Source organism: Mastigoproctus giganteus, chromosome 3 (assembly GCF_048544385.1).
Source record: "Mastigoproctus giganteus isolate SK-2022 chromosome 3, ASM4854438v1, whole genome shotgun sequence".
Lineage (NCBI taxonomy): Eukaryota > Metazoa > Arthropoda > Arachnida > Uropygi > Thelyphonidae > Mastigoproctus > Mastigoproctus giganteus.
In genome coordinates this window covers 111,896,583-111,917,613 of record NC_143577.1, presented here as the reverse complement: position 1 = coordinate 111,917,613, position 21,031 = coordinate 111,896,583, and the positions used below count along the sequence as shown (strand labels likewise).

The 21,031-nt window shown below is 39.3% G+C and overlaps 1 protein-coding gene across 1 annotated transcript in view; it reads right to left on the bottom strand.

Moving 5' to 3' along the window:
* Nucleotides 1–21,031, bottom strand: part of LOC150088225 (uncharacterized) — a 691,583-nt gene that overhangs the window by 68,265 nt on the left and 602,287 nt on the right. The window contains exons 11-12 of the mRNA XM_090369395.1: nucleotides 17,615–17,732; nucleotides 2,828–2,892 (exon numbers count right to left, since the gene is read on the bottom strand). Of these exons, the coding sequence (XP_090225521.1) occupies nucleotides 2,828–2,892; nucleotides 17,615–17,732 (183 nt within the window). The remainder of the gene's footprint in view (nucleotides 1–2,827; nucleotides 2,893–17,614; nucleotides 17,733–21,031) is intronic.

The following is a 21,031-nucleotide window of genomic DNA, read 5'->3' as shown; positions in this document are numbered from 1 at the left end:
GATTTTTACCGCGGCCTCTCTCTCCCCCACTTACCAAGCTGCATCTTAAAAAAAAAAAAAAAAAAACAAATCCAGTCTGCTGCTGAGTACTGGACCTGTTATTAAATCTTCTGCCCGAACAATGTTAATTTCTACACAAGTAGCGGCTTCGAAGTCAATGAAAGTTTAGTTTAAAATTCAAAGTAGTCATTGAACAGAAATGACTGATCTGCTTAATGGGGCCTGCAAGTAATGGCTGAAAGCATCTGGGGTATTAACAATTTAATCTACACGCAATTGACACGTGCTCGTTTTGAGGGAATAGCCGAAGTGCTGCTTCGCACGATCAGAATATTTCAACGTTCTGAGTTTGTTCCAGAAAATTACATAACTAAAATGCATCCCGACGGATACAGGGTAGTATTTATGACATAGCTCGAATGCATTCCAGTTCATTTAACGTTACCCCTGCGCCGCTTAGAAGCGAACTGCCTACACCCCAAAAAATTGTTTGCATTATGTTTATTTAACTTCTTTTTATTATTTTCCCGTCATTTTTATGCTTTTATTAAAAACACAAAAAGGTACTTTTTTTTTTTTAACACATGTGCAGAAGCAGCATAACGTAATTTATTTCTTAGTTTTCCTGTTTACATGTCCAAGAAAGGGGAGACATCGTTGTAAATTATTATTATTATGTAAATGAACATTTTTCAAGAATACTGCAAATTTTTTCATCCAATTTTACGTATTTCGTTTTCCTTTTCTTGGACGGTATATCCAGGTTTCGTCTCGGCATCAATTGCAGAGGCGAAATCAGGGTCTTCAATACTGCCAATGTTTTTCATCCAATCTTATACACTGAGTGATCACTGAATTATGACCACCTACCTAATACTTCGTAGGTCCTCCTTTTTTGCCCTCATTACGACGTGGCGTTGATTCAACAAGATGTCGGAAACGTTAGGGAGGTATGGCCAACTAAGCTGTGTGTAATGCGGTCAGCAATGCAGGTATGGAGGTAATTGGTGTATCCAGACGCCTGATATGCCTTTCCATAGTGTCCCACAAGTGCTCTTTGGGATTGATATCGGGGGAAGTTCGGAGGCCAGTCGATATCCTGGAAGTCAGAACTGTGTTCCTCAAACCATTCCTGCACAACAAGTGCCCGATGGCTCGGCGCATTGTCATCTTGGAAGACACCTTCGCCATTCGGGAAAAAGTCTAACATATAGCGGGGTGTATACAGTCAATATGCAGTTGACGATAGCGGAGACCACTGATACGTTGTTCCACATGAACCAGGGGTCCAAGTTCCTGCCAGTGAAACGTGCCCCATCAAAAGTGCATCCGTACACGACCATCCACAGTGTGGAGTAAATAACGTGACTCATCCGACCAGCACACCTTCTTCCAGTCTTCTAACGTCCAACTTGCATGCTCTTTGCACCAGGCGAGTCTTTTGCGCCGATGAACCTTGGTTAGGAGAGGATGCCATAAGGGTCGTCTGCTGGTATACTCTTTCGTGCGAGCGTGCGACGCATGGTATGCCAGATATTGTTCCGAGTTGGCCCATGTTGTATTGGGTAGTCAATTCTTTAACAGTGCTTCGCCTGTACGAGTCGTCGGACCCGGCGCTCACCTCTAACATCGACCTTTGCAGTTTTGCCGTCGGGTCGTTGTTTGACCATTTTGAGGCCAGTCCTGGTACACTTTAACTACGGCAGCTCTCGAACACCCCACTAGTTCAGCCGTTTGGGAAATCGAGTCGCCAGCTCGTCGAGCACCCAAACTCTTCGACGGAGTGCAATAGCACACGCACTTGAGTTTTTTGCTTACATCAGGAGAAAGAAATGATCGATCTTGACTGTGGAGTACTTTCTTTTTTTTTTTTTTTTTTTTTAAGAACAGACAACACAAAGTGTCTCTTAACCAATATAAGTTGATCTCTGTTTTATCATTAGATATATTTCCATTCAGGATTGCTGCGTCTCGGATGCAATTTTCGAAAGGTTGCATTTTTCACTAAAACAGGCTCAGAAGTAGGTGGGCGTCAAATTTAAAGTCGTTGCCTCGTGTTGCAGACATATATGAGACAATAAGGGCTGAGTCCATTGCATCCCACTGCTCTAACACTAACAGTCATTTTTCTCGTAAATTGGTTGATATCGCTAGCTTTTCCCATAGAAAAGCATTAATTGACTGCATCGAGTATACAGCTGCATTATAGTTCAACTTATTTCCATATATTACTAAATAACGGTTATATAACTTAAATTCAACGTGACGCTCTCACATATAATGATATATATATAAGTTCAGAGAGTTGTTGTTGTTAGGCGCATTAGCAACTAAGGCCATATTGCTCCCCAGGATATGCGGTGGTCATTCCCTGACCTTTCCGCATCCTCCGTATTTGGTAATCACGGGTTCGAACCCCAGTCTAATCGAGAAGCGTGTGCTACGCACTGTTGCTCCTGCCCGCCTGGCTACGGAGGCGCCCATATAATGATGTCCAGTTCTCTAATATGTTGGCAAGATGTGAATTATCAAAAACATATCCCTGATTGTATTTTGCAAGCAGAGAGAGAGAGAGAGAAGGAGGGGACGTATAAAATTTAAATGAGAACGAAGTCTTCACAAAAAAAAAAAAAAACAATAATGTTGTAAGTGTAACTTAAATATAAGCTACCGTCATTCCACATGCCGTACTGATGAGCCGAAATACATACTGTGAATGTGACAATTCGCAGATGCACGTTTAAAAATTGCCAATTGTTTCAGTTAGGCATCTGAAGGATAGAAAGTCTTTAAAAAAAATGCAACATTACAAACTAACAGTACTAACCTGGGCTTTGCTATCAGCAGGAGGTCATCGAACAGAAAGAGATGTCTGTCTTGTTTTTGGACCCCCTGAAAATAAAGAAATTTCAAAATCTGTGAATATACAATGGAACTGCATAATTCGGACTTTCACTTGAAACGTTGAAAAAAAAAGTAAGTTCTTTATGACACATGGAAACAGCGTAGATTATTATTATTTATTTATTGAAGTGAATTCTTCTGTTTACATTGTATTGCTTTCGCTTCGTCTCGCGACCCTAATTTGTTCCAAGCGTTTTCAGTTATCTTGCGAGTCTTAAGTCCGACTTTATTTTCGGAACAGGTGTAGACATTTGAAGCATCCTTTGAAGGTATAATAATGACAGCAATTCAGTCATTGAAGAAGTAATACAGAAAGTATAAAGAAATCTCTGAGAATTCTGTATTACAGTACTTCAAAGGCAGTTCTGTTCTATCCAGGTTTAAGTGTTTAAAGTTTCACTATTCTCCATTTCGATTTGCCGCCAAAAGAACAACTTAAGTACTGAACACAGTTGATGAAGTGACCAGGGAGTTGGATAACAATCATGGCTCTTGCCTACATCACAATCCATGGCAGATTTCAGTACAGGAAGGTCTGCGTGATCAGCTATTCAAGTTGCTGTAGCATTCGTAATTCGTATCGAGTCATCATTAGTTGCTTTTCCTAATTGAATAAAATCTTAGTCCAAATGATTACATAAGAGGTAAACTTGCATAAAGTATATGGCATCCTCTTGTGAATTGTTTTCTGGCTATTCGTTTTTTTATTTTTATTATTATTTTTTTTTACCCCATATCCTTTCATTTTACACAAAGCCAAATTAATATCAACGCATGGTCCCTGATGCAGCATAACACTGCACACGCCATAATATATCGCTACTTTTCCTTTTACACAAGAAGTTCCAACATACAAACGGCTCTTCATTATCGCCCAAACACTGTTCAAAGATATCCAAACATTACGCGCCGCGGGCTTAAATTTAAATACTGGTACTAATGCTTCCACTTAACAACAGAGAAAGTTGGTTGCCATGTATCCTCAGCAACAGGAATAATATGGAGTTCACAGCGATTCTTCCAAGATAGTTCAACGTTTCCAGCTATCCACTTTCTTACTGTGGAGAGAGTTTCTACAGCACAAATTCACAGGAGTACGAAAAGCTGTACGTCCACAACTATATAGACACCCACAAGTTTACAAAAACTGTATCATGAAGTTAAAAAAAATAATAATAATAAATTAAAATCCCTCTGGAGAATGACGCTCGTCCAGTCTAAACTCACATATATGCCACAGAAGGAAATGTTGTCTTGGTAGACAACATCAGAATGGATCCAGATCTGGAATGCGTTGCTTCCAGGTTTATAAGCTAACACTGTCTTCTTTCTCACTTGACAGAGATTTACTTCATGCAACCTTAGAGTACTGAGACATCGAAGCAAACCAACAGCTAGACTATTTAATGGAGATGTATAAACAATATAAATGTATACAGGATGCACTAAAAGTCAAGGAAGAAGTTTATCTGATGAACTGTACATAAAATATTATACATAAAGTATAAATCGTAAGTAAAAGAAAGGTGATTACCAACTTAAAAACAGATATATAACTCATCAACGCATGTGTTCAAAATTTACGCCATTTTGGGTGTCACAAAACTATAGATCTTTTGTAACATTTGGAGAGTCAGACATGCCTAAATCACCTGGTAATGATTCACGTTCTCTGACAAATGAATGTTGAAATTCTGAAATGACTTTGCTTCATAAGGCAGACTATCTTTTATATACTCCTTACCGCTCCAGAGCGGTAAAAAAAAAAAAAAAAATCGCAGGGCTTTAAATTAGGTGAAAGTAGTGGCCCTTCCTTCGATGGCAACTGTTGACTAATCCATCTTTCAAGGAATGCTTTATTCAGAAAGTTTCGCACGATATTAGCATAATGGGAAGGAGGATAATGTAAAATCCTGCAGAGGTTGTGTACTGTGCCATTGATGTATTTATATAATTGGATCTTATTTCATTGAAGAGAATAATGAGACTATATGGCGACTTCTGAATGATACTTGCGTAGTACTGTAAAACTTTCTTACACCCTTATTCATGAATTATTTAGAAATTTCCATCACAACAGTTTTGGAAGGGGATAGCCTCCCGGTTCAACAATGTTTTATGACCATCATGATTACCAGTTTTTCTTTTTCTCCTTTTGGAAATTGTTGAAAAGCTAAGTACAAAAAGAGACTCAAAACTAGAGATGAACGGAAAATCAGGATTACTCGGGATGTTTCTGTTATCCAAAATGGCACAGATGAATGTTTCACTTCATTGTAGGCATAGATCAGGCATAGATGAATGTTTCACTTCATTGTAGAATATATGTACATTTTAATGAACAACATTTAAGAGATGTAATTTTTAACAAGATCTTAAAATGGTACGATAACTCCCTTGTTCGTACTACACTTTCATATGCATGGTTTTTTTGGCCCAGCTTTGTATATTAGAAAAATAAAAGTGCTAAATTAAATAGTCCACCCTGTCTGTGTGTGTGTTTCAATTAAAAGGCACCGAAGGTATTATCGTTTACATCAAAATTTAAATTTTGCCTAATCAACTATTTTGCTGAATGCGAAAATTCTTTTCTGGCCTCGGTTTACATTAAAATTTATTTCTTACCTCGCTTTGTAATTTTATTTAGTAGATGTTATTAATATAAGCTACCGTCGTTCCACGGGTATTTTGGCCTGTCGACTGGCTTCGGTCCGCAAGGAAATCTACACTTCGTCGTTTCAGTTTGTATTAGTTGCTTCCTGGTTATCGGGTTAACTATTTTCCGTTCTGTCTATCTCCATCGCTCGCATAGGGCATCCACGGTTCTTTCGCTGTTAGCACGGAAATATCAGTGTTTTGTGAATTTCCACAGGGCCGATGCTGTGCTTGAAGCTTCAAGCGGTCGCTGCGGTTCACCTAAACTTGCCCGTGATTATCGTCTTAAATGAGTGCATGTATTGATCTATTCAATTGGGTACGGTGGCGGTGGGAGAGATTTGCTTGTTTTTTTGCGACAGCAGTTATGCTGTTCTTAAGTAGGAGACTGTACAGTACTTGATTGAGTGAGTGTAGACCTCTGCTTATATATGCTGTATTTTTAATTAATTTTTTTGGTAGTTTTGATTTTTTGTTTAATTTTCGTTTGAGCGTGACTGTTGCACCTCTTCAGCGTTACCTGTTGCAGTTTGCAAATTCCTTTAACATAATATATATAACAGTGTTTCGTTATGTAAATAGTCGTCCAAATACTTTTGAAACGAAGTAAATAAATTTTATTTAAAAAAAAAAAGATAAACAAATGCAAAGTGGAAGATTTCTTGTGAAGACAGACAAACTCGAAAATTAAAATCAAAATTTTATTTAATCCGCCAGCGCTCGTGGCATTTCATATTTCTACTACGATGAAGCCTGATATGAATCGCATGCACCTTAATATGCAGTCTGCCACCTTGCAAAGAGACAAGTGCTGTCGGGAAACTTGCACGCGTGGTTTTTTTTTTTTTTTTTCGTTAAAAACGGTCATTCCTGGTCTAAGATAACCACACGAACTCTGTTATTTATATAGGCCTGTACATTCCTTTAAATTGATAAAGAGGCACTTGTTCTCTACCTGGTCTGCCAAGCCCATACTCACATCTGGTGAATATGGGCTTGGCACACCCAGGGTCCTGAATTGGATATCACCATTCTTCTCTTTCTTGGTGATTCCTCTCTCTCTCTGGGTAATTCAGAAAAAAATATATATATATATATTTTTTTGGCTTGTGCAACATAATCCTCAGACTTCCTTCCACCAAAGAGCTAATAATAATAATAATAATAATAAAACCTTATCAGTTTCATTCTTGTTTATGTAAATACTGTATTTTATTAAAATATTGATTCTAATTTTCGAGTTTGTCAGTCATCACAAGAAATCTTCCACATTGTTTCGTTTTTTTTCTAATACAAATGCGCCCATTGTAACACATCCGCTGCCCCCATACAACTAAACGGGTGTTCTGAAGGTGTGCCATCACAAAAAACTGTTGTCGTTTGTTTGTGATCGATTTAAGTTCGTTTCAAAAGTAGCCGATGACATGTTTAGACCAAACCGAGGAGGAGGAAACAACTTTGACACCAAGGGAGAAGGGAAAAGAAGTTGATTAGGTAAAATTTAGATTTTGAAATCGTAAAATCTAATTGGTTAATCCAATTTTGAAGTCAAATTCAGAAATTTCAGACAAAATATGACAAAAAAAAAGCAAATTGACAAATAGTCTTAACCTAAAAATAAGCGAGATAGATAACAATGCCTTTTAATTGAATCATTGTGTGTGTGGTATAAAGGTTTGATATAATCTCTTAAAGAAAAGTTTTCGATCATGATTTATCACTGTCGAATGCATAGGGCAGCCATATGCGATGGGACCATAAGAAAGGAAAGAGACAAAGGCATTCGGTTAGTTATCGAAAGAAACTGCAAATACTTATTGTTGCCCTTGCACATCTCGTAAGCTAAATGTGCTTTTAGACAACAAGGCTAAATTGTTTATGTCCTCTCAGGTTCGTAATATGAGCAAGAGGAAGAATCTCATCAGTATTGAGCCTACTCAAACCATTCAAGGCTTTATACACCTCAATCAGATCACCTCGCAGGTGCCTAGTCCCCAGATGCTGCAATTTGCAGAACTTAGTCTTTCTTGGTAAGAGCACCCTTTTGTTCCCCTAGCCAATCTTGTTGCCCCTTTCTGCACTCGTTCTAGCAACTCTACAGCTTAAAATGAGGCCTCCAGACCTGTACGCAGTACTCAAGGTGTGGCCTTACTATTGCCTTATGCAAAGGAATAATCACGTCCTTATCCCTACTAGCAAATTCCTTTATTCATTAACAAGACCTCATGACCTGCTCTGGTTGCCTGTCTGCACTACTCAGAAAACTTCATATCTGACTGCACAATTACTCTCAGATCTTTTTCATTCTCTACTACCCTGAGCGTAGTACCACCCAGTTGATACGTTTCTCTGAGATTACTGCTACCCATATGCAGTACTTTGCATTTGTCAATGTTAAACCTCAGTTGCCACTTCTCAGCCCATCTGCCCAACTTTTCTAGATCCTGTTGCATTAACAACCCTGCCAATCTTTGTATAATCTGCAAACTTCGACATTAAGCCTGATATACCTTCATCAATATCATTGCTAAATATACAAAACAACAATGGGTTCAACATCGAACGCTGGAGACTCTAATAACATTAGTCCACGAAGTATTGATACTGTGGACTAATAACATTAGTCCACAGTATCCATTGATTACCACTCTGTCTTCTCCCATTCAACTATCCTTTTATACATTGCATCAACTGTTCCAATTTGTACAGTAGTCTTCCTATGCAACAGTATCAGTCAATTGTCATAAATACGGTCGGAGTGGCGAATATATATATAGTAGAACCCGGATAAGAATTTTTCCAAGGGAGTGGAGGTTTAGAACTTCTTACGAGGGGAAATTACCTCAAAGGTATGAAATATTAACTACACAAAAAAAAAAAAAAAAAAAAAAAATGAAAAGATACACATTAAATAAGTTAAAGAACATTTTAAGTACTATTTCAGAATTTATAAATATATTACTCTGCCTATGGGAAACATTTTTAAACTGATGATTTCTAATTGCTTAACATTCTGTTCACTAAATTCATGACCAAGTTGGAAGAATGAGCTCCTTTGGAGTTTCAAAAGGTCACAATTACAATAGGACAAAGCAACAATCCACTAAGTAATTCAGAACTGTTCACAACCATCAGAACTTAATGCTTAACGTGGTCGACGTATCCAATTATGGATATCGATGAAAACAATTGCAATATGTCACTTCCATTAAATCAAAATGTTTATGCTAAAAAGGTTTTAGTAACTACGGAAAATTCACTATCGAACAAGTCAGTGCGTAGCAGTATCATTTTACTTCGTAGTAAATCACCAAAGTAGGTGAAATGGCATCGTTTTTATGCCTCATATTGTGAATGCCTTCACAACGAGTTGCCCTGATATTGAACTACCTTCGACAGTGGATTCTCGAATATGCAACACTTCACCAGTGGATTCTAGGCGGATGCATCACCCTGAGAGGTTGTATCCGCCGAGAATAAGTAACATTAACCTTCTCCAATGGCGAAGCATTGCTTATTGGAGGTAGTGCAATATCGGGGAAACTCGTTGTGAAGGCATTAACAATATGAGATTAAAAAATGATGCCATTTCACCTACTTTGGTGATTTACTACGAACTAAAATGATGCTACGCACTGAACTTATTAGATTAGCGAAATTTTTATATTGTTTTATATTTTTTAATAAAAATAAAGAATTTCTATATTTAAAAAATGTATTAAGTGAGAAAACGTTGTTAGAATAATACACCGGGTATTCTTTATCCCGTACTTTTTATGAGGGAAACTTCTTAAGCGGGAAAATAATACATTACAATAAACTGAGTTGATGTTGTTATTGGGCTTAACGACACAAGGGCTACTGAGGCCAAATCTGTTTATTTACAGGCCACATATAGCTATAGATGTTAAATTATATACTCCTGTACAGGTCAATATATTTTAGGTACATCAAAAGTTCTATGTTTGCTTAATTCCCTATGAAGTGAGATAAATCGTGAGAGGTGTTCAATGTGGAGAGAAATTGAAAAGTGTTAGGCGGATGGTTGAATGTAAGGGACAATCAACCAGAAAATGATGGACTGTTAAGTTGCGTCAGACAAGATGAACACTGAGGTGGGTTTTCTCCCGATAGTAAGAAGAGATGTGTATGATGAGTGTGTCCAATTCTAAGTCTTGCCAATACCACTTCTTCTCGTCTGTTTCGTCGGAAGCCAGAGGGCCACAGCTTTGGTTCATGTTTTATCTTGTAAAGTTTATTGTTGGCATTACTTTTCCAAATCTGTAACCAGTTGTCGTAGCATGCTTTGCGAATGATAGGCTTATAGTCGCTGTAGGGAACTTGAGGATGTTCAGTGGCAATGTCACCACTTTAATTTCCTGAAATACCAGAATGACCAGGGATCCAGCAAAAACTGATTGAACTTTGGCACCATTTGGTGGCCGGCCATCCTACAGAGGGTCAGGGCCACTGATTGCTCTCAGAATGTGTTCAACTGCCTCAAGAGCTACTTCTCTAACCGACGTCTCACCATCAAAACACAGTTCCATTCCATCACCCGGCAACTTACCAGAGGCAGTTCCCAAGGCTTCATCCTTGGTCCAGCAGTGTAATATGATCCTGGATGACTGGCTTCTGAGGATATATCCCAACGTCACACAAACTTCTTATGCCGACGACCTTGTCATCGTCGTTGAAGCACCTACGAGAGCTACAATAGAAACTAGGGCCAGTGCAGTACTGTCTGCCCTTTCCGAGTGGGCTGAGAACAACAAACTTGCAGTCTCTACTGAAAAGAGCAAAACCCTTCTACTGAAAGGAAAGTTGGATGTGAGGAGCCTCCGACCATCCGTTATTAAGGGCAATCACTCAAAAACCAACGCGCTATCAAATATCTGGGTATTACACTGGATGACCGAGGAACTTTCATTCCCCACCTATATTCCATCAAAGAAAAAATTAAAGCCTATATTGACATGTTGGCACGCTTCACCAGCAAAGACTGGGGCCTCAAAGGCTGGGTTTTACATCTTCTTCTTTACACAGCTGTATTTATTCCCATTGTCACATATGGCGCCGCAGTTTGGTATAACAGGATGACGATAGTAAGAATGCAACGTCTGATCCTTTAGGTCCAGCGGCTTATGATGCTGCAAATGACTCGTGCATGTCGGACCACGTCAACCGCTGCACTACAAGTTCTTATTGGATGCTTACCCCTAGATCTCCATATCATATACTTCGGCCTCTCTCATGCCATCAAGAAGAATAAAGCTAAAATACTCACCATTAAAACGCGTAAAGACACTAACATCAAACATGAGATGACCTGTGTGTGGACTGAACTGATTTCCCTATGGCAGACACGATGGAATAACTCATCAACAGGTGAAATTATTAAACTCTTTATTCCGGATGTCACCTTCCTCAACAAACGACGTTGCAACTGGTTCTACCCTAACGTCTACACGTCCTTTCTTTTAACTGGCCATGGATCATTTAAAAGGCGTCTTCTCGACTTTGGTCTGGCTGAGGATGCTTTTTGCATCTGTGGAGCGTAAAAGGACTGGAACCACGAGATGCACTCCTGTGCGATCTACCTTGACCACCGCAACCAGCTTCTTCTGGCCTTCAATGCACAGACAATCCATCCAGAGGCTAGGGTATTGTAATCAGAAGAAGCCTACAAAGCATTCTTGATCTATGCCACCGCGGTCTTCAACAGACGCCGTTATCACTCACAACCACCAACTGGTACACCTATGACTACCGCAGCTCATTCTGTCGACTATCTTCCCCACTGCCAGTCACACCATAAATTAAATAACTTGTCAGCAATAAGGATATACCAAACCCAATAAGATTCTCTACTTAACAGGATGCACTATTGCAATCATGTCACCAAGTTTCTATTATGTGGCCACTCGAGAGCTGCCTCAATTTTTTTTTTCTTTCTGTCCATCCACAGTAACGTCATCTTCCCCTGCAATGCTCCAACATGTTCTCTGCTGCTCCTAGAAGACTTCACCGGGTGATTCTCAACTTGCCTTGACAAAGCTTCCACCAGAGATCCTTGCCGACGCCGACACTTCTCTCTGCAGGGAATAAACTAATGGGATTTCTGACTTCACCTCTTCTCTGTGTAGCTCCTTTTCTTAGCTCCATCGGCGTGGGATTAGATGCTTTAGGGCTCTTTAGCTGGCCTGGGACACTCCCCAGGCGGGATTTTAACCACCCTCGATGAATCCTCATCGAAGGGGTTCTGCTGATGCTGATCAACTGACAGGCGTGGGATCATCTGGCCGTTTGGCCCTCTGCTGGGGGTAACATTCCACTCTGCCTACCCTTGCTTCCTTCCCCTTCCTATCCAACTCGCTCCATTCCTCTAATTTGGCCTCTCTCCTCTCTTGCTTTGCAAGTGGGGAGAGAGCCCGGCTCCTCGTGCCGGTGGACGGATGCTGAAAGCTCCTTCCATGGTGATCGAGTCTCCCAGTAACTAAGAGGCCAGTCAAACAACACCCACAGTGACTGGCCTTGCAATGCTGTGCATACATCACAGAGTACTCAACGCGGATTTGTGGGGAACCAAAGGAACCGCTTGACAAAAAAACACTATGTCCACTATGATTGGACACGTTGCAGAGATTAATTGGGAATGAATGCATTTCAAGGTAGGATAGGAAGATGAGAAATTCTTCCTTATGGCAGACACAGCACTGAGGGAATCTTTGTAAATTATGGCATGTGAGATGGATAGCTCAAAAATTTTATTAAGTGCTAACTTGATAGCATATAATTCAGTAGTGAAAACGCTGCAGGCTAATGGTAGTAAGGGTGTAGCAGTAAACGAAGGAAGAACTGCAGCAGCATCTACTGTACTCGCAGTTTTCGATCCGTCAGTATAGATTGTACAGGCAGGGGAGTTGAGAACAGCGCGAGCTGAGTGCAACTGCCAGATATTGCAAGGTCGTATGACATTTTTCCCCCCACTGAAGAAAATGTACATTGTAAGAGGCAGAAACGCACGTTCAAAGTGGAACAGGAGCAGTTGTCTTGAAAAATATCACTTAAATCAATATTCCAATTCTGAACAAGCTCTTTAATCCTGAGTGAAGCAGGCCTATTTTATTTGGTTTCCTCTCATCGAACAAATCCCACCAAGTATTATGAAGATACTCCCAACTGGGGTGCGATGGAAGACTGGATTTTAGCAGCGTATTGGAGCAGTAATGTTTTCTTACGAAGATGTAATGGAGGATCGTGCGCTTCGATATAAAGACTTTGGAAAGGAGAAGTCCTGAAAGCTCCTAGGACTGTCCTCAGGGTACCGTGCTGTATGACGTTCAGTCATTCCAATGAGCTTACCCTAGCAGAGTCATATACTGGTTCTCCAGTATATGACTGGAACCATAATCAAGGTTCCATGCGTGAACGGATTAGGAAATTGTAAAGGTATAGTAAGGTATATCGATCAGCTCCCCATGACATGGACGAGACTGATCGAAGTGTGTTCAAATGCTTTAATCAAGTACTGTAGTTCTTAAATGAGTGATGTGAGCTTGGAAGTTTAGCTTGCTGTCCAATATCAGTCTAAGAAATCTAACAGTATTAACAAGTGGATTGGAGTTTTGTTTATTTCTAGTTCAGGATCAGAATGTAGAGCACGCACGTAGCTTGCAGAAGTGAGTGGCAGTGCATTTACTGTTCCGTGAAGACCAGGATTCTATTTTGTTTATGGCTAGTTGGAGCTGCTGTTCGATGGTGTTCATACTTTTAGACTGCCAGGAAATGGTAAGGTCATCTGCATACATGTAAATTTCAACTGTTTTTTTGGGGTGACCCGTGTCATATTGCTAACTCGAATTGCAAATAGTGTTGGACTAAGTATCGGACCCTGTGGCTCTTGAATGTGAGGTGTAGAAAGTGTTTTTATATCGGACTTGAAAATACTGAAGCAGCAAGAAATTTTGAATTATTTCAGGCAATTGTCCCCTTAGACCTAGATGGTAAAGATCCATTATAATATCATGACGCCAAGCAGTGTCGAATGCCTTTTCAGGATCTAAGTTGACCATGACTAGATGCTGTTTCATGACGATGGCATTGCGCATAAGAGATTCAGCTTTTAAGCACGTCTAGCCTTGATCTGTTCTTCCGAAATCCATACTGATGGTCTGGAAGGCTATTCTGTAACTCTAGGATGTGAGCCTTTTACGAACCATCCTTTCGAAAATTGTTCCTACAGCTCGTTAGAGATATTGGCCTATAATTTTGAACCAGGAAAGGATATTTGCCTCGACTACGGAGCCGTTTTTTTTTTTTTTTTTTTTTTTTTAATGAACGAATGGCGCCAGGAAGAAGGATAGGCATTTTCAGAGATGATGCGATTGTAGAAAATCAACAAGGGTACTAAAGTCCTCTTCATGTAAATGCTTCAGCATAATGTAATGAACACCATCTGGGACTGAAGCACTGTTAGGAGATCAATTCAATGATTCTTTCAGTTCTATTAGTGTAAAGGAGCGGTGCGTTGAGAAGTTAATTTTATAAAGTTCTGCACCACCTTTAATGCTCTGGAAGGAGGAAGCATAGGAGCGTAAAGCAGAGATGGTGGCAAAAGATTTTGCTAACGCATTGGCAACTCCTTCAGAAGTGGACATGTCTTTCCCTTTCCAGTGAAGTATCGTAGAGGGCATCCGAACAAATTTGCCATTTAGCGCCTGTATCCTTCTCCAGATGATCCGTGTGTCAGTGTCTTTTGTGATGGTTGATGCAAAAGCAATCCAAGAATCGCGTTTAGCTTTCCTTCTAATTTGCCTTGCTTTTTAGCCTTTTATAAGCAATTAAATTACTGGTAGTAAGACACTTCCGGAAATTATTCCATGCACGGTTTTTCTCTTGTTTGACATTAGAGCACTCTGCATTCCACCAGTGAGTGGGATATGAATTGGATTTTGGAATGAAAGCATTTGCCACAGTCAGAATCTGATTGGTGATGTAAGTAGTTACATCATCAATACGTTTCTGTTGAACATAAATTCCATCTAAAAGTATTTTGGGCAGAATAGCCATCCCAGTTCACCTTGCTAAACTTCCAATTGGATCGTTGATGAGGATTTTGAGTTACCGATGTTTGTATTGCGCAAATAATTGGAAAGTGGTCACTATTAAAGGGATCGGATAATACCGACCATGTCATGATTGGAAAGATGGATGGAGAGCAAATTGACAAGTCAACTGCAGAAGTAAATCCTGTAGGTAGGTGGATGTATGTTGGTGATCCAGAGTTTAGTAAATTAAGATCATTATTATTCATAAATTTTTCAATCAATTTGCCTCTTCTGTCCATTGTGTTAGACCGCCACAAAGGATGGTGTCCATTTAAATCACTGAGAAGATAAATTGGAGTTGGGTAAACAGATTATCGAGTTCTGAATGGGGAAGATGTAGAGATGGTGGAATATAAACGGAAACAAGGGTGACTGACGTACCAACTGCAATACGAGCAGCCACAGCTTCTAAATTTTTCTTAACTGGATTGGCCTGGACGGCGCACCAGAATTAACAAGAATGGCTACTCCACGTGCAGGAGACTCTGAGTTCCTATCTCGTCTGTACAAGGTATAATTTTGAGAATTTTGGCGAAACTGAGGAAGACAAGAATGTTTCCTGTAGGCATACACCTATGGGATTGAACTGAGCTAGTAAATCCCTTAAGTCATCAGAATGAGTACTTAGTCCTCTACAATTCCATTGTATCATGTTATGCATTATTTAGGTTTGGCAGAGGATGATTCATCTGACTGCTTTTTGTTTGCAGGACATTTTTTCCGTTCTTTTTTTGGAAAGTTGGGGCGTCCAGTATCCACAGTGTCATTCGCATGAAGTTCTAGTATGGGTTCCTCATTATCTGAATGTACATCTACTTCCATATTGGTTGGTGATTCAGCTTTCTTGCTATCTTTGTTAGTTCCCAATTTTTTACTCTCGTGTGAGACCGTTAGGGTATCAGTTGGGATACTAATTGGAGTGTTAGTTGCTTCTAGTTTTAGGCGTATCTTTTCTGGAAGCTGATACGGTTGCTTTAACCCAGTTCGCCAAAGAGGTGTTTGGTAGTATTGACCCGTCTATTTGAACTGCAGTTGAAAGATAGCTTCTGGTGCGAGATGCACAGGATAGACTAGGCATGGTCAACATAATTTGTATATGTGACTTTGTGTTCTATTTTGTATCTTTGAATTTTCTTTCCGGTTTTCTACATATCACATGATTTAGAAAAAGCAGAGTGGCTCCCTTTGCAGTTGGGACACACGGGAGTTGAGGTTGAGCAATCTGTTTGTATGTGATCCTTAGAACAACATATGGGGCAGGTGGCATCCCCTCTGCGTGCCTGGTAAGAGTGACCATATTCCTGGCATTTAAAACAGCGAAGAGGATTCGGGCTGTATGGCCGAATTCGCCAGTTTAAATAGCTGGCTTTTATTGTGGATGGTAAGTCAGGAGTGCTGAAAGTTAAAATGATGGATCGAGTTGGAACCAAATTTATATCTTTTTTAATAATTATACATTTCGCACCTATTACCTTTTGTTTGGTTACTAAGTTCGTGAAGTAGTTTCTCCTCAGTCACTGCAAGTAGATCCCACTCTGTGATCACGCCTTTCGATGAATTTAAGATATTGTGAGGAGTAACAGATACTGGCGGCCCACCGAATGTCTTTGTATTTAATAGCCACTCAGAATGCTTGGAGGTGGCTGTTTCAACCAGAAGGTCTCAGGATTGTAATCTCTTCACCATTTTTAGTAATCCCGCAATAGATTCCAAATATTTTTGGATCATAAATAGTGATAACTTGCCCACAGGCTGAGATGACAAAAGAGTGTCACCAGAAAGTTCGGTAGGTTAGGGCACTGTGCTTCTCTTCGAAGCCTTTTGGGTTTGTTGGCGTCATTTTTATTGGGTATGTCTAAACTTGAGCTTTATTGCTCTAAAGGTGGAAAATTATTTAAATCCATCGTTGCTCCTTTTAGCCCTGAGAAAGTTACTTCCTTCTCCCAGGTTACCGGCCCGCCACGTGGAGGTAGGAGCGGTGCTCCCAGTGACCAAGTGGTTGTAGTAGTTAGAGTTTGTTAGTAATTAATATATATGTATACGCACACTAAATAAAGAAAGGTAGAGTTCTTTTCTGAGTTCTTACTTTAATGCTTTAGTAAAGAACCACTTGAAGTGAACGAAAGAGAAAAAGTCACTAGAAAAGAACGAAAACTTTATCTTGGAAAGGGCACTCTATACATTGCAGAGAAAATCTTTTGTCACTATCGCTTGGCACTCGGGGCCAAATAGAGTTGAAATTGGGAATTAAGAAACAAAACATAGTACAGGAGAAAACTTCTTATGCGGGAATTATTCGGGTTCTACTGTATATGGTGTGAAAACGGCATGTTTTCAAAGAAGCCGTGTAAATCAGAAGTTTTCAAAATGCTTTATATAAGAACATGAATATAAGGACAGGATTTTATTGACAACAGATTCGTTCTCCAGTCGATACGAGATATAATTCCCATAACACGTTTCTTTATCTTGCATTGCCTACTATCCCTCTTAGGAACATTTGGGTGAAACAAATGCAAGGCTACCTTCAGACACACACACACTGAAACTGATCCGGCAGTGGCTATTCCTCCATTCAACCAATAAAATTAAACATCCTTCCAACCTCTTCAATTTCATTGGTTGATTGGGGGTTAGCCACCGAAGGATCCGTTTCGCGGGCTAAGGGTACTAGAACTCTTATATAAAGACAGACAAATATCCTCTTTTCAACAAATTTAATTTTACTTTAGCTTGGAAAAGGGCAATGGATTCTCTTTCAATAAATAAAAAAGGAAAAAAAAATCATTAAAAAAGTAGCACAAAAAAGTGCTTATGAAAATTTCTTAAGAAAGTGCTACCGTCCAACGCGGTAGCAAATATTGGTATGTGATAAAGAAATCCCTTAAACCCACATGTTTTGTAATGATTATGAATGATAATAACAAGAGACTACAATCACTAACCATGGTGAAATGAACGGAGCAGTCCACGATGAAGGTTCGAACAGTTTCCTCATTCCATGCCAGTTTCTTCTTCGGTGAACTCGATTTCGTTCCATCTGCTTTTCGTGAATTGTCACACCTGTGTCACAGAAAATAAGAAAGTGATAACTACATTAAACTACTGATAATGGAAACGAGATCATGAAACAAGTAATTCATAGCCAAGCAAATCTAAGATAGCCTGAACGAACAGATCATTGTCTAAATTGGCAAAATTTCCCACCACATCGAATTGTTATATTCCAAGTGAATTCTACAAGGTTGTCGAACATTTTGCTGCGTGTAGGATGAGGATCGTTATGCACAGCATCTTTTTGCACTATCACTCATTCTTTACGTTTCTAAAAGTTAAATACGTATTAATCAGAGATTATATAAACAAGTTAGTTAATGTACGATTGAGTTCGATTTTTTCTTAATTAATTGATTTTGTTCTTTTTCTGCGATTAATAAAAGTGAAAAGTAAATACAATTATCTTCTTATTAAGTAATTATAACTTTAAAGAACACTTAATAAAACTCTATAGTTTTACGTTCTCGAAACATAGCCATTCAGTTTGATTACAACTGTATAATATTTATAACTCTCCCACGGTATGCTTTTTTTACGTGTCTCTCTCTCTCTCTCTACATATATATATCTGTTCACAAGCGACAGCACATCAGGAGCCCCACATCACCATCACACTTCACGTGAAGCGTGCATGAACTGTGTGTAAAGCTAATAATACTGCATTTAATTTATGAATTTATTTTCTTCCAAACAAACTGTACGGAAAAAAGAAATAATAATAATTACCGAATTTCTATTTGTCTGATTTTAACAATTTTGGATGGCTTGATAAGTCTTTCTATTATTAACCAAATATAAAATTACAGTACATGAAAATGTGTCTACTGAGAGTCGAGTTGTTACATACGACGGACGGACGGACACGGAGAAGACAAAGGTGCTTATGTATATACGCATAAAGAAACGATCCTCAACACATACTATTAGTATTAAGACAAAATGACGCAAGGAAACGGGCTTTTTCTGAATCAGCTAAAAAATAAAGTAAAATAATAAAACAAAACGGAATATCCATACGATTCCTACAAGGTAACCCTTCAATTCTGCTTTCAACTGAGCCAATCTGCTTCTACCACGTTGGGAAGCAATTTATTCCAGCATTCGACAACCCGCTGCTAACAAGGTGAAGCGAGATCCAGTTCTCTGTTTCTTGAGATTTTGTATTTTGTCATCTCTGGTACTTGTGTCCCTAGAACCAGAGATGACAAATACAAACCTTCCTTGTTTATTTTATTCACCTCTTCCAGCCGTTCTTCGCATGTGCATCGATTTGCACTCATCACCAACTTGGTAATTTTCTTCGCATCCTCTTTGGATTTCTGTCTTTTTGTCTAGCGCAGTCACTTTTTTTTTTTTATTTAATGAAATCAAATCACGTGTTGATCACTCCATTACGCCCTAAAAAGATAAACATCTAATCAAATGGTGATAACGTCATATCTTTGGAAAATTCCGTCAATTAATGCCGGGAAAACGCGTCTAAAAATTAAAAAAATTAACACAATTTTTTTTTTTTTTTTTTGGCCTCTGAATGAGCAACAGTTGTTTGTTTAGAAGTTTTAAAAGTAACGCCGACAGCGAAAATAAAATCCCTTTTATTTTATCTCCATTATTATTTATTTATTTATTTTGGATGCACAGGATGAAAAATTTGTGATGCCAAGATATAGATTAGAAGTCAAGGTAATCCCTAATAAGGATATATGGTCTTGTTTAGATGTCTGAGTGTTGTCAAGGCAAGCATAGGAGTAGTAGACTCTTTTGTAGCAAGAAATACAAGACCGAGTTTTAAAAGGATTCGATTTAATTAAATTTTCTTCGCCCCATAAGAAAGTCACCTGGAGATTAGCATCTATGAAACTGTTAGTGTGGGGCAAGGTTTCTCATTGTTTTTTTTTGTTTTTTTTTTATTTCGCCTGTACGGGTGTTGTGTTTTTACTTTGAAAATAGTGCGAATCACACTGCCATAAATGATGACGCTTATGGTAATTCGCTTTTAACCTACGCGCAGATCGACCTAAATAAAACAGGCAAATTGAGGACTGCTTATTCAGTTATAATTAACTAGAAAATGGACAGCACCGAATCCATAAACTTCTGTAAATAAAATAAATAAATTTTCTGTTTATACTCCGGGCCTACCACACGGTCAGAGAAGTTCACAAGATAAGGAGAATACAAGAAATAGCACCATATTTAGTAGTGTCAAGGGCTTGAACTCCGGTCATTCAAAATATAGCACCTCCTCGGCTGACCGCTCGGCTACGGCGTCCTGCTAAATGAAGGGTTATCGGATGGAAATTCATCACCTTGAAATTTTGCTTCGATTTCATTATTTATTTAGTGAGTACGTACGAGTATGTTTGCTTTTCGTTAATATTTTAAGTATTTGTTTTGCTCCGCTGTTGAAACCCCTCTGGAAGTTCGTGAAGTAACCGTCAGGATGGGAAGGGTGTAATAAGGAAAAGCCAATTACCGTTATTCTGTAGCAACCTTTGTGACAGAATGTCATGTGTGTTTCGTTAGCTGCAGTCAACAAAGGCCGTTTCCTTTTCCCAACTCAGTCGAAGATTACATTAACAACTGCTCTGCACTCAGCATTCCGCATCACGTGACAAGACTGGTATGCTCTAGTCCTTGACCGCAGTATCACCCGCTGCACCAGATAATGGTGGGGTTTAGACGGGCAACGTGACACCACGGAAACATCCATTACAACCGTTAATAGCTTTTCTGAATGCAGAAGAGAATATTAGGCAGCTAACAGAAGACTACCAGAGGATGAGGGGAACACGTCTGCCAACAATATGGCACGTGCTACATGAACACACAGTGCGCACATTCCTGCGCGCAGTTAAGTGAGGAGAATACAAAACATGAAGCAGGGAGGGAGCAAGAAACACGCTATTGCAAATGAAGGCAATGCGCGCATTACAATAGCGAAAATACTTGAGGCATCTAAGTATTAAGGGGTATTAAAACTTATCTGCTGTTCTGTTCTGCTGTTCTGTTCTGCTTATCTGCTGTTCGCCAGCCACGATCGACGAATCGACTGCTTTTACCATAGCTGTCACATCTGATAAAGAAAAGTTCAAATTACTTTACTGTCAATGGCGAGAAGAGAGTATAGCGACCGAGGCACCTGCCTCGGTTGCAAAGTTGGAAGGGACGCAAGAATTAAGGTATTTAAAGGATTCGACGTGTGTTTTAACAAATCCAGCAACATCTAGAAATCTTCAGTTTCAGAACGGCTTAGAAGTGATGCGTTCAAGACTGTACAGTAAAGCCTGGGAGATCTAAATAAC